The sequence below is a fragment of the Callorhinchus milii genome, unplaced genomic scaffold, assembly GCF_018977255.1.
Source record: "Callorhinchus milii isolate IMCB2004 unplaced genomic scaffold, IMCB_Cmil_1.0 Scaffold12, whole genome shotgun sequence".
Classification (NCBI taxonomy): domain Eukaryota; kingdom Metazoa; phylum Chordata; class Chondrichthyes; order Chimaeriformes; family Callorhinchidae; genus Callorhinchus; species Callorhinchus milii.
In genome coordinates, this window is record NW_024704753.1 from 15822277 (window position 1) to 15850270 (window position 27994).

Below are 27994 nucleotides of genomic sequence, written 5' to 3' on the forward strand. Positions count from 1 at the left end.
CAGTTAAACGTCAGTAAGACCGAGGCTCTACTAATTGGCTCGCTTCAGCGCCTCTGCAACTCAGGCACTGGCAGCATCAGCATCCATGGATACACACTCCAAGTAGTCAGGAACTTAGGTCTTGTTCCACCCTCAACTGTCCTTTCACCACCATATCCGTGCCATGACCCACTTTGCCTTTCTCCACCTTTGCAACAGTGCCACTACGCCAATTCCGCCACAGACTCACACCTCAGGCCGCCAAAACCCTCAAACACGCCTTGATCACCACCAGGCTCCACTATGCCAATGCCCTGCTTGTCGGCCTTCCCAACTCTTCCCTCCACAAGCTGCATATCATCCAGCACTCTCCCACTCATGTTCTCTGCACACCAGGCTCCATGATCCAATCACACCTTGCGCAGCTCCACTGGCTCCCCATCCCTCAGAAGAACGAGTTCAAAATCCTTGTCCTCACTTTCAAGGCCCTCTATGGCCTTGCTCCCTCCTACCTCTCCGACCTGTTAACCCCTCATCAACCTTCGGCTCCCACCGTTCAGCAGACTTCAGCCTGCTCCATGTCCCCCACCATCGGTGGTCGGGCCTTTAGCCTCCTTGGCCCCACCCTCTGGTACTCCATCCCACATTCCTTCGCCTTGCTCCCTCCCTTGCCTCCTTCAAGGCACACCTCAAGACGCCCCTCTTCGACCATGCCTTCGGCCAGCCTTCTACCTCCCTGATCCACCACCCCCCCACCCTGCTCGGGTGATGGATCAGGGAGGTAGAACCTTATTCAGCACCTTGGCACGTTCTCCCGACGTGAAAGGCACTTTACAAATGTAATTTTGTATTCTATTGTAGTACTACCTCCACTTATCGGAATTCTATCCCTTTAGCAATTAGGTTAGTCAACAACCCAGTTCATATGAATAGCAGAACCTGAGGAAAATTAAATAGACAGAACTAAAGGATGTTGATTTGATTTCTTTCCTACCGCTTAATTCTATGAAAAGTACTGATAACGTGGTTTCCTTTTTCTAAAAGTGGTCCTTACCTTGAGATTCTTCCTTCTTCCAATTTGAAGGCAAAAAAACCATGAAAATAATTCAAACAGATATAACAGTCCTGCATAAAATGCACTACTACCTTGAGGACCCTCACATTATCTGCCGGTTTGACAATTTACATAGCTGATAAATGTTAGTTGTGATTGAAGCTGGTGATGGTTTTGATTTTACATTTTTATGGTATTGCTTGGAAGTGACTGTTGTTGCCTCTGGTTTACTTGTGGTATCACGTAAGGGCCGGGTGAACAGGTCTTTCATCAGCTGCTGGATGTAGCGGTAGTGCTTCTGGACTTTTGTGGGTATAGCTCTGTAGTGCTTTGTGCGTTTTGAATACATTCGGCAGTAGCTGAGAAAAAAGGAAAACTTTAAATCAGTCCTTAAAGGTGGAGGACTCAGAGAAGCTTATCTGCATTTAACCTGTACTACACCTCAACTGGGAGCACTTGATGTTGACACAATATGGAAACATAGTATTTCATTCTCCCCCCCCCCCCGAGCATAAAATTCACTCCACAAAAAAGTTAAACCCAGATCTGAGCCCTGTTAAATATATTCATAAAACTCTCAACTGTTTACTTTGTTTGATTGCATATATTTGTTGCACAGCCTACGCAGTGTATTCCCTTTCCTGATTTACTCACATTATTTCACCATCAGCGTTTCGTTGGTATTCACGGTTAACGTGTGAATTATAATCAATTACTGCAAGCAAATTCCGTATCTTGTATCCATCGTATCTGCAGGGAGAAACAACAAACTGAAAAATACCCCAACTAAAATAGAGGCAGCAATCTGACACTGACCCTCAACCTTTAATACCACGAGTTAAAAATGATTCATCTTTAAGATAAATAATGAGAGTCTTCAGCATTATATGTACAGAGATACAGAGTGTTAATTAACCATAGCAATAACTTCCATAGCTTTCTGATGAAGGTTTTTCTTAGATCTATTTCTAGCAAAAGGAAAATATCTTCCACTGAATTATCATATAATCCTAAAGGTTACAAAAGCAGTTATCTGTATACTTACCGCTCCTGTCTCAATTACTTCTTGTTACTGCTTTTCATGCTTTAGAGCTGCTGGTTAGAAGCAATCAGGGAGAAGCTGTTTGTATAGCACTGCCTTGATTTGTTTCCATTCCAGTGACACTGGGTTGTGGGTTATTTAAAGGATTAGAAACAATAAAGGGGACAACCAACAGATACTGATAACTAAAGGATTTTGAGGCAATTCTGCAGAATGTTCTTTTCTATAACTCTCCTTGTTGCCAAACTGAATGCCAGAATGTAACTGGCCTGTTGATGAATAATATCAAAGAAATAAGCTTTTGGCTGATTCTTACTTACTTACTTACTTACTCATATTTGAAGTTCTTTCCAATATACATCTGAATATGATCATTAAAGGATTCCAGTTCATTTGCTACCCTGCAAATTATTGAAACATTGTCTTTATACAAAAGAGCAAATGCGGTACAGAATGATATAACAATGGTTACTTGAATCAATAAAAATATAATAAAAGCAAACCTCGCGCGGATGAAGTAATTCAGGTGGGAGACGAGCCACTTGTCATAAATCACCTCCCTTAGGGCCGTGTGTGCTGCTGAACCCGCTTTGATCCACTTCTTGGCAGCACTACCTTCAGTTGTAAGAGATTTGTGTTCGCATGATGTTCCAGTGACTCCATCGCCAAGCTGCCACTCGTGCACGTTCACAACGTGGTGCAGAAAACTGCGCCAACGAGACTTTGACCAATTCATTCAGAGTTAGTTTTACCGCAATAGAGTTTGTGGTTCAAACATTTGATTTGTCAAAACAAAAAGCCTTTTAAAATAAGTCGATATTAGAATCTTGCAAGTATAATAATCTTTGCATTCGATACAGCGCCTTAATAATAATAATAATAATCCTTGCATTTGATATAGCGCTTTTCACGTCGGGAGGACGTCCCAAAGCGCTTCACAGAACACACTGTAAACTGAATTGACTGTATATTTGTGGGCGAACGCGGCAGCCAATTGCGCACAGCAATGTCCCACAAACAGTCGTAGATTGAAAATGACCAATTTAATTATTGTTTTTAGTTTTGGAGGGATTATTATTAGGCGTGTGGAGTAAGGAAACTTGCCCAAGGTTTCGCCCTGCCTGGAATTGAACTTAACATGTTGAAGCATTTAAAATTTATCAGCTTTGGACCATTTTCAACTAATACCTGAATTTTTACAATGTCATATTGTGGAATATAACTCACTACTATTAGAGCAATTCAATGATGGGGTTTCTGTAAATCACTCAATTTCACAATTCAACAAAATCAGTCAAAATTGCGCATTGTAGAAATCCTGTCCAAAAGATGATTACAATCTAAACCTGGATTTTACTACATCCCCTTCCTCCCATATCTGTCAACAGGGCACAAGTCTCACTCACCATCAAGATATTGGCATCATCGTTGCTATGCTCACAACAGTACTTGAAATGGTTTAGAATATCCACTATCCATGGCTGCAGATTTTGGTTAACCTTGTTAGTTATTAGCTGCAAAGTAGAATGGGAATTGGTGTTAGGACACATGAAAAGCAAGAACGAGGAGATGATTCAGCCTATCCAGTTCGCTCTGCTACAGGTCTAAGTACTTGATCCAACCCAGGTACATAATCCACTCATTATTCAATCAGAATCAATCCAATTCTCTTTTGATTTGAGGCACTGGGTGGCATTCTATTCCATAACTGAGAAACATAAACTTTTTTTCAGTAAATGCGATTACACTATATTTGCAGGGAATGCACATTTACTATGGAATTTCTAGAACTGTGGCCAGAAGTGAGTACTGTATTTCAAACCAAATCCAGAGTTTTACATTTTGGGGTTATGGCAGCAAAAATAACATTCCTGTGCTGTGAGCTGCACTGAACTGGAGTCAGCAGCGGGTCACTAAATTCATGTTACAGCAAAATGTTCCAGTTTGAATACTCCTTGCGTCCAGTTTTCTTCTTTTACAGTATTCCTTGATTGCAATTTGTAGCCAATTCAACTTCCTGCAAACTATCACTGCTCAACATTGAGCAATGCTCTTTATCAACACCTGTAAGTCATGAATGCTCTTTATCCATTCCTATAAGTCTGACGTTTTGTAACATTTCAAGAGACTTTTGGAAAATTAAGACAATTGTTAATGGTTTGCTGATGATTCAAATGAAAAACAATTTCTTCTAAATATAGATTATCAAAAATCATTTTAATTTTTTGTACTTTTTGTTAAAAAGAAACATCTGTTGGGGCTCTCTGTGCTAACTGCCTTCCTTGTCTCTGGATCTACATCCTAAGGCCTCCAGTCATTTGTATTCTAAAACTGACCACAAGAGTGGCCTGAGGGAGGGATATCCCTATCCAATGATTTTCCCCTCTTTCACATATTTCTAAGGAAGGCATCAATTGTTAAATGAAGCAGCTGTTTGGGTTGGGATTACCTTTTCTAATTTCTTATTAATAGCTTCAATGCCGTGCCAGATGTCCATTTGGTGAAGAATGTGTGGGAATTTCAGTTCTGTAAAGAAAATGTAACAATATCAATAGCAAGTACTGTACAAATAAGACAGAGATGTACCTCAAATTTCAATCGCAGGTAAAATTAATTACTCTTGCCTGGTTTATATGGTGCTTTTTGGCTCTGAATCATTGTGAGAAATTCAGCATAAATCATAGCTGTTTGTGGGCTGTTTAAGTGCTCCGAGATGCTGCCCCGCTTGAAGGACGCTATGTAAGTACAAGTTGTGGATGACATGACGATTGGCTGCAATATTCGGCTACAAATAATCACACTTTATACAGTAAATTCTATAAAGCGCTTTGAAACATTTTGATGATGTGATAAGGTGCTATTACAAATGCAAAGATCATTATTATTATAAATAGGGTTTGAGGTACAGCAATTCCTGCTGGAGAATTCCCTTCTGAAGACACACTGAAGTGATAATTCACACCACTACGATTCAAATTAATTTGGCCTGCGTTCAAAAATGGTCCCTTAAAAGCTGTGGGTGGTCCAAAGGGTATTTAAGGAAAGGATTTTTAACATTATTAAAGAATTAAATCTTTAATAATGTTAAAAACTGTCACTTGGCGCCTGGGCTCCTGACCAACACAGTTCGGAACGGGCTTTGAATCATGCTTTCTGCTTTTGATAATAATAATAATCCTTGTATTTGATATAGTGCCTTCGAGACATCTCAAAACGCTCACGGAATACACTGTAAAGTGAACTGATTGTATATTTTTTGTGGGCAAAACACGACAGCAGTGTCCCTCAAACAGTCGTGGATTTTCTTTTGAAGAAGAAATTATTATTAGCAACTGGGTTCCTACTTACTGTTAGGTAAAAATAGGCGTGTGGAGTAAGGAAACTTGCCCTAGTTTTGCCATGCCGGGTATCGAATCCAGGTCTCTTGCTTGCGAGACGAGTGCTCTAACCACCGAGCTACAGGACTCCATGAGTCACTTTACTGCTGACAGCTTTTGACAGCATCAATGATGCACAATGCATACTAGACACAGTAGCCTCGATTTTGTAGAAATCAGATACATCAATGTATTATAATTAGCAATTCTTTCACAACTAGGACACAAGATCTCTAATACTTACTCATTAATGACAAAATCTCTGCATTGGGTTCAGTAACCGCCTCAGAAACACATATGTTATTCCGTGTCAAAGATTCAAGAGCATTTTGAAACCATAAACTCTCAATATTTCTCGAATTGTTCATCTTTTTTGCTTTGACATTGATGACTTGAACTTCAAGAACTTTCTGGGTGAAATTGTCCATCATTGTGTAGGTAAAATATTTTTCAGGAAAAGCAGAGTTATTGTTGAAACCCTCGGCCAAAACTACGATAGGATCTGTGATCTCTTTATAAATATCCATCTGCATTTTCTTCCAATAGTCGCTAACTGATGGTAAAACATATAACCTCTGGATTTGGAGGAATGAATGATGTCCGATGGGAACCATGTTCATGAACTTCAACATGAGCGCGATTTTACGGTAGTTATTTCCTGATAAAACTATACTCGATGCCAATTGAAAGTTACCGGCAGGGATTTCTTTCAGCAACGGCTGTGACCACCAGACAGACTTGTGGCCACTGCGACACCGAGTTATGATCTTCATTGCCGTTGCCACCACTTTCAGTTCCAGATCCAATTCGCTGTTGCAGTTGCGCCACTCGCATTGCTTGAATGCTTTTCTGGCCAAGGACATAAGGCAAGCGTCAAACACAATGCCCGTCCTCATCGCGTGTATATTCTTGTCTAACCGTGCATTACTGGAGATTGGCACAGGTTCCTCTACTCCACAAAGATTTTCATCTGGGTGATCTTCCTCAAAGTTTAAAACTTCTTCCTCAACTGCACTGTTCTTTAGCCCAGTCCCTACAAAACTGTACAGCCATGACAAGTTAGATTTATAACTGTATATTCAAATCTAAATTATAAGTGGAAGGAACTTCCACAAAGAGTAACTAAATTGTAAATGTTATAAACGATGATGCCTTTACTATAATCTCTTATTTGTTCCTTTTTGTGTGTGTTTTATACCATAATCTCTTATTTGTCCCCTTCTTTTTGTGTTTTATACCATAATTTCTTATTTGTTCCTTTCTTTTTTGTGTTTTATACTTTCAAACTGCTGGGCAAGAGATGGCTGGGAAGTAAACGTTTTGTGCAGACATTCCTATCCAGTCTGCTGTGACTTTTAGCCACATTATCACTAAAAAGGGAATGCCATAAAACCTGTCTCTCGCAGGACTTTGTCAGTTGGAAAGTGCAATACACTAAACTTGCTATTTGTTTTGAGATTGGAGCAGAGGGATTTTTGAGTGTATATCAACTTGAAATTTCTGGATAAAACCTGGATACAAATTTTCAATCATCAGGGGGAGTAAACCTCAGAATACAAGCCACGAGGATAACAAAAATCAGTGTCCTTTATCACTGCTCTGGTTTTTCTTTTAAAACGTGGCTCCAATCCAAACAGGAGGGTGAAAACCTGCAGTACAACAACTACAACAACAACTTGCAATTAGATACGCCCTTCACACGGAGTAGCAACATTTTTAAAGTTGTTCGAAAAATAAATCTCACTGGTAATGGCCAAGAGTAAGTGTTCCAACTCGTGACTCATGCGGCTGATTCAAAAAAATCTTTACTCTTAGCATTGCTGGTGGCCAAATGGCTAATTTGTTTGGGATCAAGATCAAATATTTTGTCAGAGTTTATTGTGTCAGTCAGGTGAGAGAATGGATTTATAGATAATACAAATCTGGATAAATTACAAAACTTGTAGAGGGAGGAATCAATTGTTCAAATGGAAAGTACAGTATGTAAGAATATCTAGGGATTAAGGAGATAGGACATGAGATGGGTGGATTGACTGGAATACACTAACAATTGGTTGGAGAACCCTAGTTTTAAGATCAGTTTTAGTGGAGTGACTTTCTAATGTTTCTCATGTTTAAAGCAGGATTTATTAGTAATCTATTACATCAAAGTTACTCAAAAACAAATTCAGCATTTCCTTTAGTTATGAAAACCTTCCACTTGATTGCAGTTCCTTAAATAAAAGTAGCCAGCATAAAAAAATGTACAGATAACACAGTCCTCTCCGTATCTGGTCAGTGTTGAACAAAGAATATTATTATGGGAAAATATACCTACTTGTTTGGTCCAAGACAACTAGTCATTTCTACAAATTCTTCAGCAGACTCCACACTATCTTCAGTGGAATCTGTTTCTGTATCATAATGTTCAATAGATAATCTGTAACAGGTAAATCATGTAGCACAAATTGAATTGAAGTCGGCCAGTTACATCCACCATGACATATCTTGTTTGTATTCAACTGAATGTATTACAATTAGGAAATGAACACTGTGTCCCCTGATGACTGTGTGAAAAGGGAACAGACCCTATTAGAAAGAGCAAGATTCTGGGTTCAATTCCTGATGTGATATCAATCAACGGAGCAGTACTACACAACAAAATCGTGCCACTTTATTCACTGATGGTCATCCCAGGATATTTCATACCAGAAAACTGGGCTCTGAGGCCCTTGATTGAAGTTTTCACATTTGCTTGTCCAATGCCTTGGGACGTCCTCCCGACATGAGAGGTGCTATACAAATGTAATTTGTTTGTTTGTTCATGATTTCAATTCACTCTCTATTCCTTTTGCAGAATAACAACAACTTCAGCAACTTGCCTTTATAGTGCCTTTCACCCGGGCAGCGTCCCGGAGCGCTTGAGAATAAGGTATACTGTAATTACCGAGTAAATATTCCCAATCACAATCACTCACTACCAATTACCAGTCCATATACACTCAATATTCTAAAATGGCTACATTAAGGGAAAACTATCTTATTGCATTAATAATCCAATCTGGTTTCACAGAAAAAACTTACCCAGCTGGGGAATCTATTTGTGGAATCTTCTTTTCAGGTAATTTGTTCAGCGTTGTGGAACGCAGTGGCTGTCCGCTCTCATTTATTGATGTGCATGTGGATGTGCTATCATCATTTCCTGCAAGATAAAACACAATTTACCGTTAACCTATATTTTAAAAATATGAATCTATTCAACAGCATTTATTATTATCTGTTGGACATATTGGACCTCTATAGGGTAAATTGGGAGAAGCCTCTTCTTCTCTCTATATAGAAGTAACTATAGTAATAGGAAATTTGTTATTCTGTTCAGCATGTCCTTAACTTTAAAGCCCTACCTCTGTGACATCCTAAAACCCTATTAACCTCTCCACTCCCTCTGCCCCACATCCCCTGCCCTCTCCACCATCGGAGGTTGGGCCTTTAGCCTTTCTGCCTCCACCTTCTAGAACTCCATCCCGGAGCCCCTCCAACTAACCCCTCCCTTGTCTCCTTCAGCTTGTCTCAAGACTGCGCCTTTGGTCACCTTCCCACCACCATCTCCTTGCCCTCCATCCCTCTTTACTGCAGCCTGTAGTTCTGGTGCAAACCCTTGACTATCCCGCAGCTTGGGATGTCCTCTCGACCTGAAAGGCGCTATGCAATTGCAATTTGTTGTTCTTTTTGTACAAGGGATGGGGGAAGAGTCTGGTGTTACCTATACTACGGGCTGGGACTAGATAGCCGAGTAGCCCCAGAAACAACTGGAGCAGCAAATTTGACAAAGTAAATGGGTGAATCCAGTTAAGCTGCAAGTGATCCCATTCCATAATTCTTACTGCTCTGCATTACATACGGGGGGCGGGGGGGAGAAGCGACTTGCATATTCTCGTCAGTACGCAATGCATGAGGAGGTGGGGTGTGAGGGATAAGCTACGATAAAGCTAATTGAAAATTAACTCAGGCCAATTTGAAATAAAACGTTTAGACACGTGAAGAAACTAAAATAATGTCAAAGTTATGGTATGACACTGTATAAATATATATATATGATATACAGTACTGTACATAGTGGGACCACAATCCAAATGGACTATGTTTCAAGACTAACTCATCTTCTGGGATTGATATGACATTTATCCGAACCCTTTATTATGTTGCATCTTTTTGTACACTGTCGTCTAATGTAATGTTTTCTGCTACATTTATTACTTCTTATACATGTATTGCTACATTTACATTTTTTTTTACATTGTTTTATATTTATTACATTTGTAAATACAAGTATATTTTTACAACTAACCTTTATCGACAGTAGTTTGTCTTGCCTTTGAAGCTGTATCTAACAGAGAAACACCATCACATCTGCCGAAAATTGGAAAAAGATTTCATTAAAAAATGTTGATTAATGGATGCAGACATTAAATAATTTTTTATTTAAAAACTACATGAAAGAACTAAAGTACAGCAAACAAAGGTTTCAAAATATGAAAATATTACACCTGTAGTAATCCATAAGGATTTTAGCGAGATTCTCATCACTGGGTATATTCAATTCCTCCTTCAACTGACGCCACTTTTCAACTTCAGCACCTAAATTAATGTAGCGCTTTCTTCTCTCCCTGTAACGTTCCAAACGGCGCCTTTTTGCTTCAGACGGTGTGAGGTAAGGCTTTCGGCCACGTTTAGTTTTCTCGGGCATTATTGTGCTGTTCAGTTTGGTTTATCTGAGTTTCTTCTGCACACAATGTAAACTTTAAACAGAGAGAAACAATTAAAATGTTGAGGAATGCTAAAATGATATTTTTATGTGGTTTCAAGGTGACAATATGCTCGTATCTTGAGATGGACTATTCAATAGAGACAAATCACCCATTGTGGATTTTTCATTTGCACATTTCTTTACAAAGTGTTTTTTTCCCCCCCCTTTCCCTTTGCCTCAGATCTCTAGATGTTATTTAAAGCCCCAGGCTTTCCTACCATTGTTGTTTAGAAACTAGCTGATAGGAGGTTATACAGTAAACTCCTGATAACTCACCCCTGACTTGTCCACTTCCATCATATTGTCAATGTCCCTATATGCTGACATTATTTGTACATATATGCCTTCGTCGCCACTCTGGATAGCCTGTCACTGAGCCCTTTTCTCTTGCGAGTGATGAGTTATCAGGAGTTGGGGGGGGGAAATGGGTGGGGGGACAACTGGGCTCAGCGAGACACGACGAAGCGGGGGGGAGGGGGGGGGAGACACGCAGTAGGTTTAATACTGACTCGAGGCTCATTTCGGGTAACCGAGCGCCCGGGGACACTGTCCTGCGTGGAAGGGCGCTACGTGAATGCAAGTTGTTGTTGCTATCGTGGGGGCAAACTTTAAGTCACTTACTTTTCTGAACTCTCCCCCAAAAAACCCTCCGCCTCGTTCCCCTCCTCCCTCTTTGCTTTCAAAACCCACCTTAAAAACTACACCTTTGCCATCCTCCGCCCCACCCCCCACCCCTCCCCATCCACTCCATCGCTCCTCCCTCATTCCCTCTCCTCCTACCTCGGTCTTCACACCTCATTCCCTCCCTTTCTTCAGCCCCCCCTCTCCCCTCTCCCTCTCTCTCTCTTCTCCCCTTCTTCATTCCCTCCCTCACTGTTCCCTCCCCCTCTCTTCTCTCCTTCATTCCTTCATTCATTCCTTCATTTAATTCATTCATTCATTCTTTCATCCCCTCCCTTCTCTCCTCCTCCTTCTTCATTCTCTCCATCACTCTTTCCTCCCTCCCTCCTTCCTTCCCTCTTTCTCTCTCTCTCTCTCCTCCCCTTCTTCATTCCCTCCCCCCACACTCACTCTCTCCCTCCCTTCTTCCTTCCCTCTCTCTCTCTCTCTCCTCCCCTTCTTCATTCCCTCCCCCCACACTCACTCTCTCCCTCCTTCCCTCCCTCTCTCTCTCTCCTCCCCTTCTTCATTCCCTCCCCCCACACTCACTCTCTCCCTCCCTTCTTCCTTCCCTCTCTCTCTCTCCTCCCCTTCTTCATTCCCTCCCCCCACATCACTCTCTCCCTCCTTCCTTCCCTCTCTCTCTCTCTCTCTCCTCCCCTTCTTCATTCCCTCCCCCCACACTCACTCTCTCCCTCCGTCCGTCCCCTCCTCCATCCCCCCCCCCCCCTCATTCCCTCACTCACCGCGGCCCGTTGTTAGGAACGCTGTAGCCGCCATTTCACCATCGTGAGTCGGCGGAACGGCGACGGCAATTTTAAACCCAAACCGCCGCCGAACGCAACCCCAGAGCCGGGGCCTGAGACCAAACCCCGGGGGGGAGAGGAGGGGGGAGAGGGGGGGTTTGAACCCTCTGCTCACGCGCCTCTCTGCCCTCAGAGCCGTTAGACAGACCAACCGTCAAAGACCAGGGACCTTTGACCCGGAACCATCCACTGGGGGGGGGGGTGGTCGGGGGGCGGGTGATATCGCCGCGCGCATTTTCTGACGTTCTATACATATATATATAGACTGAACGGATATAACCTCAGACAACATAACTTGAAAACAGTTTTCTGACGGAGTTTGAACGGTGGCGGTTTGATTGGGTTCATCCATTCCCCCCCCCTCCCCCCGCCCGCCCGCCCACTGGCGTCACAAAGGGCCTGGTGACGTGCTGCTGCTGCTGCTGCTGTCGTCGGAGGCGTCGAGTTCGTTGCCAACGGCAACCGCGGTCGACCGTCTCCATGGCAACCGGTCAACACAGGCACCCGGAGCTCGTGAGGCAGCGACTGAGTGAGTGACCGAGTGAGTGAGTGACCGAGTGAGCGAGCGAGCGACTGACTGACTGACTGAGCGACTGACTGACTGACTGAGCGACTGACTGACTGACTGACTGAGCGACTGACTGACTGACTGAGCGACTGACTGAGCGACTGAGCGACTGACTGACTGACTGAGCGACTGACTGACTGACTGACTGAGCGAGCGAGCGAGCGAGCGAGCGAGCGAGCGACTGACTGACTGACTGACTGACTGACTGAGTGAGTGAGTGAGTGAGTGACTGACTGACTGAGTGACTAAGTGACTGAGTGAGTGAGTGACTGACTGACTGAGTGACTGACTGAGTGACTGAGTGAGTGACTGAGTGAGTGAGTGAGTGAGTGGAGTGGAGGAGACGCTGCAATCAGGTAACGATAACACTAACTATAATCATCCTCATCATCATCATCATTAATAGTAATGAATATTATTTAATATTTGCTGCAGCGCCCGACCACGTCTTTTTTGCAGCGGGGTCCCGAGGCGCTTCCCGGGGTGCACCCCGGAGGGTGCCGTAAGGGGTGCCGGTGCGTGTTGCGCGGGCGAAAGGCGGCGGCCAATTGCGCGCGCAGCGACCTTCCTCGCTGACGCCTGGTTCCCTCGAAGTGGCGGCGTGCACTCCCATCTGCACCGAAGACCTTCCCTCGTCGACCGGGTCTAAGGTCGCCTCTGCCCGTTCGCGCCTCCCTCCCCCCACACGCACACACACACACACACACGCACAAACCCACCCCCACCCTCACCACCGGCTCGGCATCAGGCTCCGCCACCGCTGAGCGCTCCGAGACACTACACCGCATGAAGGGCACTACGTAAGCGCACGTTGTTGTTGTTGTTGTTGTTGTTTTCGACCCTTTACCTGATCCAGAGCACCTCAGGGCTCTCTCGCTGGACGACGCAGCGACGCTTAACGGGCGCCAGCCGGCCACGTGCCGCAGGCAGCAACAAGCCCGTCTTTTCCTCCAGGTGAAGTGGGATGAGGGAGAAAGGTAGATCAGGAACACCCGAGAGAACTGCCTGCGCTTCTCTGAAACGGCACTCCGGGAATAATACGTGGTGATAAAATAAAATAAGATGGCGACACAGTAATCCTGTAGCTTAGTACAACAAGTGGAGTCCGGATCGCAAGCGAGAAGACCTGGGCTTGATTCCCAGCAGGGCGAAATATTTTTCCGGGGATAATTCCTCAAGAAAAATCATTTGGTCACTCAATCCACCACTGTTTGTGGGACATTGCTGTGCGCAATTGGCTGCCAGGTTTCGCCCACAAAACGTACAGTCGGATTCACTTTGCAGTAGATTCTGTGAAGCACGTTGAGACATGATAAGGTGCTATATCAAATGCAAGGATTATTAATATTATATAATCCTAGAAATAACAAAATGGCATTGATTTATGTCAGCAAACCAAGAAATATTCAATTATAGAAAAGAAACATTTATTTTGCTGGGCCAACCAAGGAAGTTGCACAGTAATGAACACACCCCAGTTTATGCACTTTCTAACAGGAGCCATTGGGATTGGGACACCTGGGTTCATTTCTTTTCCTATCTTGAACCCAGGTGTACTGACGAAGCTTAGTATTACTACAGCCACCCCAGTTAAGAAGAGATAACTGCATGGGGAAGGGTGGAGGGGAAGGTGTCTGTGTATTTAAATAATCACCAAAGCCTTTGTGACACAAGCCTGACATCAGAAATTAACTCAGAAAATGTGCTGGCACCTGTACTCTCAATAGGTTTTGTGCAGGTAAACATTAACTTAATGTCACACATGCACACACAGAGCGGATACAGGAATGAGAGGCCCTTTAAACTCAGTCTGCATCTTCCTTTCTTTCCCAAATTCAGGAAGACCATTGCCATGGCCCGTTTGTGGCAATACGTGGTGCGCAGAGCGGCAGAGTTATAGTACTTACAGAGAATCCGTTAGGATTGAAGGACTGTCCCCTTGTCTGCCTGTCCGTGTCTGTCCACAGGTAACAAAAATGAAAACTACAGCCTTTCACCTGCAGTGTTGGAGCCCTGGAGCTCAGATGAACAACAGATCCATTGGGTTCGGTCCATTATTCTAACGTTCCGTTTCATTCTGCATTTCAGTCCAAACTGAAGCTCTACGCACATTCGTGGTAACATGTCCTCTCCCATGTCTCCGCAATCTTCAATGTCTCCTCATCCTGGAACAACACCCTCCAGTAAGAACCCGTACAAAATTTTCCTCCGTTTCAAACTTTTTTCGAAAGTTTCTGAAAGGTATTTTGGGGGCATTTGTTTCTGTAATTTGTTAGGATGACACTGCAGGGGAACCAGAACACTCATTTCTACCCAGCATCACCTTCAAGCAATCACAGGATACACACAGCGAAATACAGTGTAAAGTTCTCCGTCACAGGCCAGATATCCAGCTGAGCTAAATACAGGGTTCTTGCTTCAGTCTCAACATCAGAAAAGCAATTCCAATCGTACCTGTGCGAAATTTAGTTCTCTCACATCCAGGATCTATTATTTCCCTGCAAAACACAGCCACTACACGTATGCTCCAAGACACTACACTGCATGCAGGGCCCTACGTAAATGCAAGTTGTTATTGTACTTCACGTGAAGCACTTTTGAGACGTCCTCTTGACATGAAAGGCACTTTATCAAACATGAGGATTAAGATTATCATTATCCTCTGTCTTTTTGTCACATATTTCGAAGAGCCAGAAATAGGGTGGAAAAATCTGACAAAAACTTGGGAAGCAAAACACCAGGCGGATTGCGATTTCTTTCAGCAAATTTCAGCCACAAAAAGATTGCAGAAACCCAAAATGTTTCCTGCCAACCTACATCAGGGTCTTTGCCATTGCTGATGTGATGCCTAATTCCCAGCATCTTGCATAGGAGCAATCCATTGGGGGTTTCCCTAGTATTTTTTTTGTCCATCTCTGTCTGTCTCGTTGTCTACCTGTCCGCATCTTAAATATGTAGTAAAATTGCGCAGCATTGTGTCAGTTGAAGTTATTACAGATGCTAATGATGCGGTATTTTCCTTTGCCCACTTGTTAAAGGAGGGATATTGAGTTTGATCCAGTCTAGGCAGCAGACCCCAGACCCATCATCAAAGATTGAAGGCGTCAAGTTTAAAGGTAACCGGAGCAGAGGGCTACAGCAGCCGGAAATGGCACAAAGCATTGGGGTTTTTTTCAGCTTCTTGCTCTTTATTTTATTTTTGTAAAAATATTTTTTTGGGGGGGTTTGAATGAAAAACAGGAATAGGGAAAGCTGTTGAGAGGTGGGTCTTTAGGGCACGATTGAAAGCAGGGGCATTGAAGGCAAATGATTTAAGAGAGATGCAGAAGAGAAAGATAACTAGGGATGAAGGCAAACAGCTATGAACAGTGGTTTAAAAACTAGGCCCATCCATGGCTTTTCAGGGTAAATTGGGATGAGCAATAAATCCCAGGTCACCTGGCCTTTCCACATCACAGATTATAAGGGGATAAAAATAGTGTAGGGGAATGAGTGTGCTATGCTTTTCACTGGTAGCATTCCCTTGAAATAAAAGGACCTCTATCTTTTTTCCACAGTATCTGAAAATGAGGCAGAGTCGCTAGACAAGAATCCTTTCAAACTCGCTTCCGACACTGATATTTTTCTGCTTCGGGAGAAGGAATTACAACAGAAGCAAAAGGTAGAGCTCACACCCTGATTGCGGCCGACTTTTCTCACAAAAGCCCATATCTCTCGAAATAATAGATGTGGCGCATTTCTTCATTTCTCAAAAGATTTCAAAAAAGGCATCACAATGTACCTCACCAGCAAAAGAGCCAGAACCTGCATAGATTTATTTATTGCCACTGTTCTCTCCTCGCCCGAAGCTGCTAACTCGTACTGGGGGTATGGATGAATTCCAGCTCTGTCAACATCTATGAATAATAACCATTCTTGCATTTGATATAGTATCTTTTTCACGTTGGGAGAAACAACTCAAAGCACTTCACATGATTCACTGTGAAGTTTGATGACTATATTTGTAGGTGAAAATGGCAGTTAGTTTGCACACAGCAAAGTCGTACAAAGAGACTGGAAGTGAATGATCACTTTTATTTGCCAGGTTTGTTGGCCAGGACAGCGGGAGAAACTCCCTTCTCTTTTGGAGCAGTGCCGCGGGATGTTTAATGTCCACCTGAACAGTCATGGGCAGGATCTGTTTTCAATGTTTGACCCGAAGGGAGGTACATCAGACAATGCAATGCAAAAAAAATCCCAACGTGTACATAAGAACATAAGAATTAGGAGCAGGAGTAGGCCATTTGGCCCCTCGAGCCTGCCCCGCCATTCGATAAGGTCATGACTGATCTTCAGACCTAACTCTAATTATCTGCCCTATCCCCATATCCCCTAATCCCTCTGTTTTTTAAAAATCTATCAGTCTCAGCCTTGAAGATGTTCAAGGACTGAGCATCTATAGCCTTCTGGTGTTGTGAATTCCATAAATTCACTACCCTTTAAGTGAAGAAATGTTTCCTCAACTCTGTTCTAAAAGGCTGACCCTTAATTTTAAGACTGTGACCCCTGGTTATAGATTCTCCCACCGGGGAAACAGACCCTCAGTTTATCAGCCCTTTAAGAATCTTATATGTTTCAATAAGATCTCCCCTTCTTCTGTACTCTAGAGAATACAGCCCCAGTTTATTCAGCCTATCCTTCATCCCAGGAACTAACCGAGTGAATCTACGCTGCAGCCCCTCTAGGACAAGTATGTCTTAAATAAGGAGACCAAAACTGCACACAATACTCTAGGTGTGGTCTCACCGGGGCCCTATACAGTTGCAGCAAGACTTCCCTACTCTTGCACTCTAAACCTTTTGCAATGAACGCTAACATGCCGTTCGCCTTCTTAGTTGCTTGCTGCACCTACAAACTAACTTTTTGAGACTGGTGTGCCTGGACTATGAGATCAAAGTCCTAACATGGAACTTGAACCCACAACTTTCTTACTCAGAGTTGAGAGCGCTATCAACTGAGCCAGACTGACGTAAATCCACATTCATTCAGAGAAGCAGTTATACTGAGGGCTACAAGTAAGTAAAGAAGGTAGTCTGAGTGTGAGCCACCTAGGGGATTCAGGAGTTCATCTGTCCTTTAGCCTCCAATGCCTTTGATTTGTTCAGTATCAAATATCTTTGTGTGTGCTTTTTCCCCCACAGGAGCAAGAAAGACAAAAGAATCTGAAAATCCACGAGAAAACAACATACACAGCTCAAGTGTATACCAGACGCAACAACCTACGAAGACTCTTAAAGGAAGGTGATCCTGAAACCCTAACATCAGAAGAGGCCAATTTAAATAAACTCTCCTCTCTCAAGGATGATCCTTCCTGGAAAATTAATCTCACAAAAGGTGATTTCAACAGGAAGAGAGTCAGATCTTCTCTTCAAAGCCCATCAATGGTTAAATCAGACCTTTCAAATGCCCACCTCACTTATAGAGGATCTGTGCTGAGCATCTGATCTCAGCAATGTGGTGAGCATCACTGAAAGTTCAGAAACAGAATCCTCAAACCAGGATCAGATGATACTGTGTTGGAATCCCAGTGGTTCCACTCAGCCCTTTGCTATTTCAAGATTGAAAATAATATGTAAAATATATCTCTTTCAGGGACAAGTCCACCATTAGCAAAGCTTAATTGTCAGCCCTTTTGGCTCATCAATAAGAGTTGGAGGCATAGAAAAGTCCACAGTCTCCTAAACCAGAGCTGCTTGGAGTTATAGTGGTTCTATCTCAGGAAATTTCATGAAACAAACTAAAGCTTTATTATGTCAGAATCCATTTGTGGTTAGGACTGGACGTGGTCCTTCAATCATATGCAGAGGTTGGATTGATGCAGCAATTAGCTTGGCCAGAATAAGACTGGCCTGCAGATTATACCAACACAAGTTGTTTTTCTCCACGTAAGACCAAGTTGCTCTTTTCCAGTTTGCAAACTAGTTTGTGTGTATGGCTCGGTTCGCAAATTTTCTTTTTTTTATTTCAGATCGTCATATTGAGAAAGAAAGCTTGGACGATTATATCAACAAGAAAAGGGAAATGTTTCTGCTCCAGGTAATTCATTTTTGCAAGTTGCATTTATATAACACCTTTCACGATGGGAGGACGTTCCAAAGGCACTGGACAGTCAAAAGGTTGCACCCAAGCTGGGGGTTGGATTCGGTGTATGTGTCGGGTGGGGGTGCGGAGGTTGAAAGATGTCCGAAGGCATGGTCAAAGAAGAGTGTCTTGAAACAGACCCCGAGGGAAGCGAGGGAGGGGGCGAGGTGAAGGGACTCCAGATGGAGTTTCAGAGGATGGGTCAGAAAGGCTGAAGGCCAGCTGCCGATGGTGTGGCAGGCAGGGCAGGGGGACATGAAGCAGGCCAGTGCTTGCCGAAAGGAGGGAGTGGGCAGGTTGGTAGGGCAACAATTTTGTTCCTTTCTTCTTCTGTATGTGTTTGACTCATTTTCCCTTTTTCGTGGGGGAATACAGGTCCACAGATCCCAGACACTCTCCTGTACCTCACCCATTATTCATTTGTGGGCCTTGTTACTGATAACATTTGAAGGGGGGAATAGGGGGAGTTGGGTTCTGCTTGGCACCGGGATTTAACTTTATTTCAGATAGCTGTCACCAGATTAACATTTCACCCGGCCATGGATTTGTTAACGTAGCCTTTTAGTAGGGACTGGGTGGGTGAACCCTTTCGGAATACGACAGAAACGACAACAAAATTACATTTGTAAAGCGCTTTTCACGTCGGGAGGATATCCCAAGGTGCTGAACAGTCAGGATCAGGACCCGAGCGTTGGGGGGTGGGGGGCAGGATTGGGATGAGCGAGGGCAGAGGAGCGGGTAGGAGGGCAGCTCAAGGCACGGTCAAAAAGGAGGGTCTTGAGTCGTGTGTTGAAGGAGGCAAGACAGGGAGCAAGGCGGTAGGGCAGGACACCTGGAGCAGGCTGGAGCCTGCTGAGCTCCTTTTGAGCCTAAAATGCAAAACTCTTATCTTACATTTACCATAAAAACAAAGCGTTTCGTTCTAATTGGCTCTTCGTCTGGGTTCAAAATAAAAGAAAAATGAGTTTCTGGAACATACAGAACTAGATATCAATACTCCTGCGAACCACAAGTTAGCAAATTAAGTTTAAACCTAAAATATTACCCCAGTTTGGTTTGTGAAACTGCTGTGGTCAAACCTGTTATTAAACCGTGCAGTAGGGAACAATAATTGGAATATCGGAGACTGGAATCAGGCCAAATATTCTCTGGGCTTGGTAATGGAATTGTTGGCTTGGCCGTTCTATTTTCCAGTACTCACTGGTTGTTAAACGAGAGGAGATGAGGAAGCTGGAGGAAGTTGCACAGGCGGAAGAGAAGAAACTGGAGAAAGCCGAGCAATACCTGGAGGAAGACGCCGCCATGTTTGATGAGTTCTTGAAAGAGAATGACAGGAACTCAGCAGAAGCTATGAAAATGTAATAAAACTAATTAATACGTAAAGTTTTAGGTTTTTCACCCCACAAAATATACAGTCAATTCACTTTCCTGTGAAGCACTTTGAGTCATCTCGACGACTTGGTAAGACGCTATATTAAATGGAAGGATTTATTATTATTTGTAAACCTCTGTTATTGTATATTGGGCAGCATAGCTGCACAGTGCAATCAGAAATAATACAAGGAATAATACAGCTCATAAAGCTGATTTATGATTACCTAGGCTCTAGATTACATAGACATGAAATGCCAGGGGGGATTTTGTGCGGGGAGATCAACCTCAATTATACCATCGCTTCCATTGCAGACTCTCAGTTATATTGAATGTTATTGCTCCCTTATCCCCCCTCATTGCTCCTTTATTACAAGTATACTTTCCCACATCCTCTTCCTGTCACTATGTTGAAATCAAGATTCATCTCCCTTTTTTCCCCCAAGATCTTAAGATGGGAACTCCTTACCTGATGCCTACAATCCACAAGATTTTAAACCCCAGTGTTTTATTGTACTGTAGAGACAAGAGCTAGTACATTTCTGCTGCTTCAATTTTGTGTTGGGTTTTATTTACAGTGCTGAGCAAGAAACCAAATTAAAGATGGACAAAGTTGCAGAAATAAAGAGAATTACAACCCAGATGATGGGAATAAAAAGGTAAGAACCCCTAGATGCACAAGACTTGATCATTAGGATATGCTGTGTTAGAAAATCTCAGCAAGGCACCAGGTTGAGGGACAGTTTGTCTGCATATCCCTATCGTAAAGAGGGGAAAATGTTATCCAGGGATCCACTTCTTCAGAATGTTGGTGTCTGATAAGGACTGGAAAGGATTTGGTTCCAATTCTCTTATGGTCAAGATTAAAGGTTGCTACAAGTTTGTTTCATTTCTCTATCCCGGCAGTGAAATTTCCAAGAATGAGGAGGTTCTGAAGGAGTTCCTGATATACAGAGACTTTCTAAACAAGTTGTCTCCAAAGGAATGGCTGGAAGACAAGGAGAGGAAGAAACTGTTGCGTAGCCAATCAAGAATGATTACCCATAACCCAAGTGAAGATAGGACCAGAACCCCACCAATTTCAAAACGTTGGTAGCATCATACAAATGGCAATGAATACATTTAGCAAATTGGGATGAATGAATTCTCCAAAGGGGCACTATGGTTTGGGGGCTGCTGGTGCTGGGTAAGGAGAGTGTTGGTTGCGGAGGCAAGGAGGGGGCTTGGTTTAAACTGAATGGGGCTGAATGAACATGCTGACATTCTTGCTTGAATGCTTTTATCTATCTTCTTCCTTATATAATAACAAAATGACAATGTCTGTCGGTGCTTCAAGAAGGATCTCAATAACCTATAGACCTAGAGACATGATTTATACCTCAATGGAAAGATCTTGCGCCTGGAAGTGACATGGGCATATTTGTTTTCGGGTATCTCCTATCGCTCATGAGTTATTTTCAGCTTTGCGTTTTTCGTTGCAGTCGCACTTGGTGGGCGCCAAGTCAAAGTGGCACTGTGGTATCGTGTGTCACGAGAACGCACACATGCTGCAGTTACACCCGGTGGCCTTGCCGGCTGACCGTGGCTCTATAGTATCTTGCGTCACAGAGCACGCACGTAGCCGAGCGGTGAGAACAAAATAAAGAACACAGACGAAGCTAAGTCGCGGCAACAACAAAATTACATTTCTAAAGCGCTGAGTCCTCCCACAAGGATATAGATAAAGATGAAATGTCTGTCTGTGTGTCAATCTACATTCCATAGTGGATCCTTTGATTGCAAGTGAAGCTGCCAGTACAGCCAGTAATATATAATAACAATTTGAAGGGGGGGGGGCAAGGTGGAGGGATTTGAGGGAGAGAGTTCCAGAATTTCGGGGCACCGCCTGACCAGGGATGGGGGTACGAGGGACAAACAGAGCTTTGCAGAGAGAAATTGCTTCAATACAATGACTGTATTTAATGTAGCACCTGACCACATAACAAAGCCTTAGGTGCTGCTTAGTATGAGTTACTTTGAAATGTAGAGATTTATTTTGGGCGATTCAAAGCAACTCATTGTACATAGAGCTTTCAGACTTTTTAGCAATGATAAAGCCCTATACCGTATTAAACAACAGAATGAATTAACCTTCTGGGACCTAGACAACAAAAAAAAACAGATAGATAGGGAGCTTGAATTAAAAACTGCTGGAATGAAACTCTGGTGAGACTTTCTGCAAAAAACTTACTGAACACATTTGGAATATTTCTTTCCTGCCTAGGAACTGAAAGCAAACCCTCAGTTCGTCCTTCTGTGCAAGACGTACGAATACCAAGCAAAGGAACCAGTCGACAATTTAGCGCTAGAAAAATGTAAGCATCATCTTCCGGGTCTAGAAACCGATCAGGATCTAGAAACATGTTTACTTTTATCTGTGCAATGCGAGCCAGTAAAACGAGCCAGTAAAACGGTCTCTAAATTCTGAGAAAAAGAGATTTAATTCTTTATCGGATTGGTTTGTGTCTGTGCTGGGTAACTGAAAGCAAGTGGATTAAATATTATTTCGCAAATGGGATCAGCAACACAGGTGGTATTAAAAAAAATGCATTTGATGCATTTCCCCATTGGTTTGATGAATAAAGATCCAGTTTAGCACTACGTCTTACAAACCAGGCAGTCTATGTTTTCTGGTCCAGCCTGAGTTGACTCAGGTAGCCATGGGGAAGCTACAATTGGCTAGAATTAATTTACCTAATTCGAAGAGAATCAGTCAGGGCCCCTGCAAATCATTTCACCTGCTGTGTGTGTACGTGGATGGATATCAAAATCAGAATTGGGGTTGGCTGAGATTCTCCCAGTACCTTCCAGTCTAAGGCAAGAGGGGTGTGAAGAGAGAAAAAAAATGATGAACAAGCAGTCAGCAAGTTTTGCCCACAAAATACAGTATATTCTGTGAAGCTCTTTGAGACGTCTCAACGAAGTGATAAGGCTCTATATAAAATACAAGGATTATTAAGAGATACCTACAATAATAGCACCTTTCACACAAGAACGTCTCAGAGCGCTTCACTGTAATATGTAGCGACTGTATATTCTATTCTAAATGGAATAGAAAAATACTTATGTCTGTATTTCAGAGGGGGGGGGGAAGTAAATGTGTAGTAAAGCTTAACCATGCTCTCGTTTATGAGTTTGTGACCATAGTCTGATTATCTTGTAGGAGTTCTGCTCTCATTCAGTCACCTCCGCCCCAGCTGTCACCTGTTGTATCACCACTCATGGAGAATAAGACAACTGAAGAGATACTAACTGACAGTGATGAGGTTTGTGTGTCTTCACTTCATAATAATTCTTGCATTTGATATAATGCCTGATCATGTCTTTTAAACATCTCAAAGCGCATCACAGAATATATTGAATATATATATGTATGTATGTTTTGTGGGTATATATATATAATTGTATGTTTTGTGGGTGAAACGCAGCAACTAATTGCGTACAGCAGTGTCCCACAATCAGTCGTGGATTGAGTGACTAGATTATTACTATTATTTTTTTGAAGGGATTATTACCCCCAGAAAGGTGATCTGCCCCCTGACTAACAATTGGGTTTATACTTACTGCTAGGTAAACAGGGGTGTGGAGTAAGGAAACTTGCCCAACGTTTCGCCCTGCCAGGAATTGAACCCAGGTCCTCTTGCTTGCGAGGCAAGTGCCTCAAATTTAAATTGCCAACCCCTTAAATTTACAGCAACATATAAATATGGCCTCCCACCGCCCCATGCTTACAGGAGACGTCAGCCAAAGAGTTCAGAGGCCAGCTGGCTAACGCTTCGATTTGTCAGAATCTCTGATGGATGTGTCTGATGCAAACTGTGGTGCATTGCTAACACTGACTGTAATAAACACAACGAAAAAGCATTAAACACAATTAGTTTGTTCTCTTTGTTCATGTCTAATCTTTCCCATGACTATGTAGGAGCCTGAGTTGTACTTTAAGGATCCCAAGCAACTCCTGCAAATTTATACAGAACTCGAGGAGCAAAACCTGTCACTCATCCTGAACTCCCAGGAGACTGAGGAAGCCCTGGAGGAGATCAAGCAGACGACTCTCAACACAGAACGCAAAATGTAGGCAAATGTTTGCGGCTGTCAAACGATATGTTGAAATTTTCAATGTTTCGTTCCTTCAGTTCCTCTGGTACCTCACTTAAGTGGGCATTAACCTTAATGTATGAGACTAAACATTGAGCATTGTCAGGATATTCAACCGTGAGGTATCACAGTTGATCCTGATATCATCTACACCTTATGTCCACACAAATACATGTTACAGAGAGAATGACTGGTTAATTTCCCAATCTTAAGTCTGAAGCCAGTTGCAGTAACCCCTGATCATTGCCTGATCAGACACTATTATTTTCCTCCTTTATAAGTAACCTGAACCATGCAGTATATTTACCCAGTGAGCTTGTTGACTTTTTTGAAATGCAAAAATCCGATTATAATTTTTTTTCTTTTAATAAGGAATTGTGAGACCGATTTTCTCAAGCAACAGCTCAGTATCATAACTGAGGCCATCGCTAAAGAGGAGAGGAGGGCTGCAGAGCTTCAGCTGAAGGCTAAAGTATTCTCCTTTAGCCAGACCAGCATTGAGGATCAGGTACAGGAGCACACAAAGTCTGCGATGCGACATCGCACTGAACTTCGAAGGGATAACAAAGGGATAACAAAGAGATAACGAGGACAATTTTAGTACAGACTCCAGGAAGTATTTTTTTACAAAGAGGGTAAACAGCAACTTGAATCTTAGTCGATTATCACTGGAATAAGAATCTTTCTTATTTCTATCAATGTTAAATTGATGTCCCTTGGAATTTGAACCCTAAATTATAGTAAACAATTTGGTTACATTAGTTTCATAGTTTTGTCATCCTGAATTCACACCACTTAAAAATCTAATTTCGAAAGAGAACAAGTCCAACTCCTCAACCTTTTCTCTGATGTCATCTCAAGTACCACGTCAGAAGTTTTAACTCAGTGCTTAACTCAGAATCAACTCTGATGGATGACGCTTATTTCAATTGGAATTAAACACTTGTCTTTTACAGGATCAGCTGCTGGACGCTCTCAATAGGAAAGTAGGGGAAGTGTATCAAACCTGCATTGGCATCAATGATACCAACATGACAACACTACAGATGTTGACAAACTTAGAAAACCACTTGGAGGAAATGTTTGACAAACTTGAGAAGATCCCTCAGGACAAAGTAGAATCTGCTGAGAAAAGGAAAGATAAGGAAAGAAGAGCAAGGTAATGAATTCCACAATTATATTATATATATACCTCAAGGCTGAGACTGATACATTTTTAAAAAACAGAGGGATTAGGGGATATGGGGATAGGGCAGGTAATTAGAGTTAGGTTTGAAGATCAGCCATGATCTTATCGAATGGCGGGGCATGGGCTCGAGGGGCCGAATGGCCTACTCCTGCTCCTAATTCTTATGTTATGTTCTAATATAATAATCCTTGCACTTGATATAACACCTTATCACGTCTTCGAACGTCTTAAGACTATACCTCTGGTGTGAACAAAGAGTTGTACTGTAATGCCATATTTATTTTGTTACTTTACTTACTTTATGGCATTAATAGCATAACTATTATATTCCTTAAAAATTGGGATGTTTCTAAATATTTCTCTTATTTTGGGTTGACACTTCAACGCAGTAGTGAGAGTTGCTCTAATGTTGGCGACACCAATCTTCTGATGAGATGTTAAAACCAAGGTCTTATCTGCCATTTCACTTTGTGGTGTGGAACTGAGCCATAGAGCGATTACTTCAAGGTATGATCCATGTTCACAAATGCTGAATGGCTATTGTACCAAAGGGATTCTGGCTGTGAAATTGAGCACAAGAGGATGTTATTAAAAGCAAAACTACGCATTATTTCTGAAATACATGAGCTTTAATTTTAAGAGGTCATTTGTTGCTTGTAACAGATTACGAGAGGACAAATTGAGGGAAGAAAAGTTGCTGCAGGAGGAACGACTCCAGCGTGCTCTGATAAGAGCCCAGACTGATCACCGGAAGAAGGTATTAATTCACACTCGCTTAAAATAAACTGGGTGGTGGTGGGGGGGGGGGTGGGGGGTGGTCACATAGCAGATCAGTGAGCATCTGAAAGAAACGAAAAATAGGTCAATATTCTGGGTATAGTCTATCAAAAATAAAATGTTGGGCTTGGAGTTTCTGTCCCTAAAGAGATCAAGATGCAAATTGAGAGCTAATAGGATTGGATATAACAAAAGGCAGAAAATAGCCAGAATATAGTGAAATGCAGGTTGTGGGAGATTTTTAAAAAAATTGTGGGGGTGTAGGTGTGGGGGGAGGGGGTGTGGTGTGGTAGGAAAGCAGATGATACGGCAATGAGAGGTATAAAAATTCAGTCCAACCCTGTTCAAAAAAGGAAACAAACCATGAATTAGTAGAGAAACAGTTAAATATTGAAGATGCTGAAGTTAATATTCATGGCTGCAGTAGACCTGTAGTGGAGACTCATGTGGAGTATAAACACTCATTTATAGACTTGTTCGGCTGAATGGCCTGTTTTTTTTTACACACACAAACCTCCAAGTTCTGATCGCTGGTTCAAATGGGTTAGTCAACAATCAATAATTATTGTGGCTCTGCCAGGGATCTATCTCTCTTCAGAGCTCATTCAGCACCAGGGAGATCCTGCTTCCCTCGTCTGCCCTTCTCTCACCCCCCACCCAGATATTTTTGGATATGAACTCAATTTATAGCCACAACTGGAAAGGTTAGGGACTCTTATCCTCGTCTATCGTTTTTTCCATGATATTTCTTTCAAACTCTTTCTTTATTTTAAACCCCTCAACCTTCTCTGCTCCAACAGAAATTCCTAACCTCTGCACAGCTGTAACCTTTCCAGTATCTTCCTCTTAGATCAACACTACATCCTCCCCAGAGCTAATATCCTTTTTAGAACTTGGCCCCAAACCTCTGCATGACATTCCAGCTGTGACTAAACCAATGTCATCACTTCCTCACTTTTGTATTCAGAGCCTCTGGATATAAAATATTTGCAATATCATTTCTAACAAATTATGCATTTGCACCCTGTGATTTGAACACAGAACCATCAATTTTTTAACTCAACCAAAGCAAATTTCTAAAAACAATTTCCACGCTCGTCTTCACAGGTTAGCAGGAAGCTCATGTTCCGATCTCATCCTCCTATCCTTAAGCAAAAGGAGACGAAGAACCAAGACGACGTAGATAAAGATAAGGAAGAAAGTATGTTTTATTTCACTTAGTGTAATTGAATGGATCACGTTAATGTGTTAAGTGGTCTGTTTCACTGAAGTAGGTTTAGAATTGTTGGATGCGATGGTTTACAAGAACGTTCAATTTTGAAGGTGCAAAGAAAAATTCATTCCTTTTCTCTTTCCCCTCCTCCAATTCAAGAATTTACCTACATTCTTAACATAGTCGCATCACATGGATAATGACCATTAGCTTTGGGTTCCCTTTGACTCACCGATATACAAAATTTAGCCATTAGATATGGAAGTTTGGGAAGATGGACGAGAAACAATAGCAGAACGTTTTAATTATTAAAATAAAAAAGTGCTTTTAAGTGATGTAAGTGAATGGCTTAGAATTACCATTTCAATAGATTTCCAATAGGAACACTGACCCAGTTTAGTATCTGTGACATGATAGCTTATTATTGTACAATAAATATTAATGATTGATAACTACACTGCTTTATGTTTCTTCCTGAAGACTGTGAACTTTCTGGACCTTGGCTCAAATTTTGAGCATTTACATCTTTGTGATCGTTGTTTTGTCATTGTACCGTTAAACATTAGCAGGATACCATCACTTTTTTGATGGGTTGGGTAAGAATCTTTTGATAAATCATTCATAGGACGATCTCAATCTTTTGACAAATCATTCATAGGACGATCTCAATCTTTTGACATAAATCACAATTGCACATTCTATTGAAATAATACTGTAATAAACTAGCAATAATTCTCAGAACCACATGTATCTTAAGTGCTGGAAAATTTCATAAAATCACCTAACCAATAGAGTTGGTTTTAATCTTCAAATCAAAGGCATCCTCCATTCTGCAGGCACCAAGCAAAACATTGGGGAACCCATGAAAAGGAACATTTTTCACCGTAATAGCAGCACAACCGCAGGTTCTTAACT

General features: G+C 42.3%; 2 protein-coding genes across 8 annotated transcripts; one reads left to right on the forward strand and one right to left on the reverse strand.

Annotated features, from left to right (window-relative positions):
• Positions 1-696: 696 nt before the first annotated feature.
• On the reverse strand, positions 697-11856 carry LOC103176683. 6 transcript variants are annotated; one of them, XM_042339743.1, is made up of 12 exons: positions 11645-11853; positions 9979-10230; positions 9780-9841; positions 8516-8633; positions 7770-7871; positions 5697-6493; positions 4525-4601; positions 3482-3589; positions 2579-2796; positions 2408-2476; positions 1688-1783; positions 697-1392 (listed from the first exon to the last, which is right to left on the reverse strand). In XM_042339743.1, exons 2-12 carry the CDS (start codon positions 10176-10178, stop codon positions 1137-1139), a joined length of 2103 nt encoding a protein of 700 aa, XP_042195677.1. In that variant the 5' UTR covers positions 10179-10230; positions 11645-11853; the 3' UTR covers positions 697-1136. The 6 variants fall into 6 exon arrangements, with proteins under 6 accessions (XP_042195677.1, XP_042195681.1, XP_042195683.1 ...); XM_042339747.1 differs by having other exon boundaries at positions 5697-6301; positions 11645-11852; XM_042339749.1 differs by having other exon boundaries at positions 6147-6493; positions 11645-11850.
• Positions 11857-12591: 735 nt separating this feature from the next.
• On the forward strand, positions 12592-27534 carry cfap100 (cilia and flagella associated protein 100). 2 transcript variants are annotated; one of them, XM_007890369.2, is made up of 17 exons: positions 12592-12628; positions 14112-14239; positions 14361-14455; positions 15311-15388; positions 15830-15933; positions 17453-17645; positions 18280-18347; positions 19587-19750; positions 20342-20422; positions 20670-20851; positions 22027-22117; positions 22966-23068; positions 23725-23876; positions 24273-24408; positions 24857-25059; positions 25753-25846; positions 26974-27534. In XM_007890369.2, exons 3-17 carry the CDS (start codon positions 14395-14397, stop codon positions 27085-27087), a joined length of 1824 nt encoding a protein of 607 aa, XP_007888560.1. In that variant the 5' UTR covers positions 12592-12628; positions 14112-14239; positions 14361-14394; the 3' UTR covers positions 27088-27534. The 2 variants fall into 2 exon arrangements, with proteins under 2 accessions (XP_007888560.1, XP_007888561.1); XM_007890370.2 differs by lacking the exon at positions 12592-12628 and adding an exon at positions 13191-13226.
• The last annotated feature ends 460 nt before the right edge of the window (positions 27535-27994 follow it).

Coding starts and splice junctions, on each gene's coding strand:
- cfap100 (XM_007890369.2), top strand. CDS start 14,395: ATGTCCTCTCCCATGTCTCCGCAATCTTCAATGTCTCCTCATCCTGGA. Junction 20,852..22,026: donor AACCCCACCAATTTCAAAAC/GTTGGTAGCATC, acceptor TTTCCTGCCTAG/GAACTGAAAGCAAACCCTCA. Junction 25,060..25,752: donor GATAAGGAAAGAAGAGCAAG/GTAATGAATTCC, acceptor TGCTTGTAACAG/ATTACGAGAGGACAAATTGA.
- LOC103176683 (XM_042339743.1), bottom strand. CDS start 10,178: ATGCCCGAGAAAACTAAACGTGGCCGAAAGCCTTACCTCACACCGTCT. Junction 3,590..4,524: donor TTAATAAGAAATTAGAAAAG/GTAATCCCAACC, acceptor TCTACTTTGCAG/CTAATAACTAACAAGGTTAA. Junction 2,477..2,578: donor AATTACTTCATCCGCGCGAG/GTTTGCTTTTAT, acceptor AATAATTTGCAG/GGTAGCAAATGAACTGGAAT.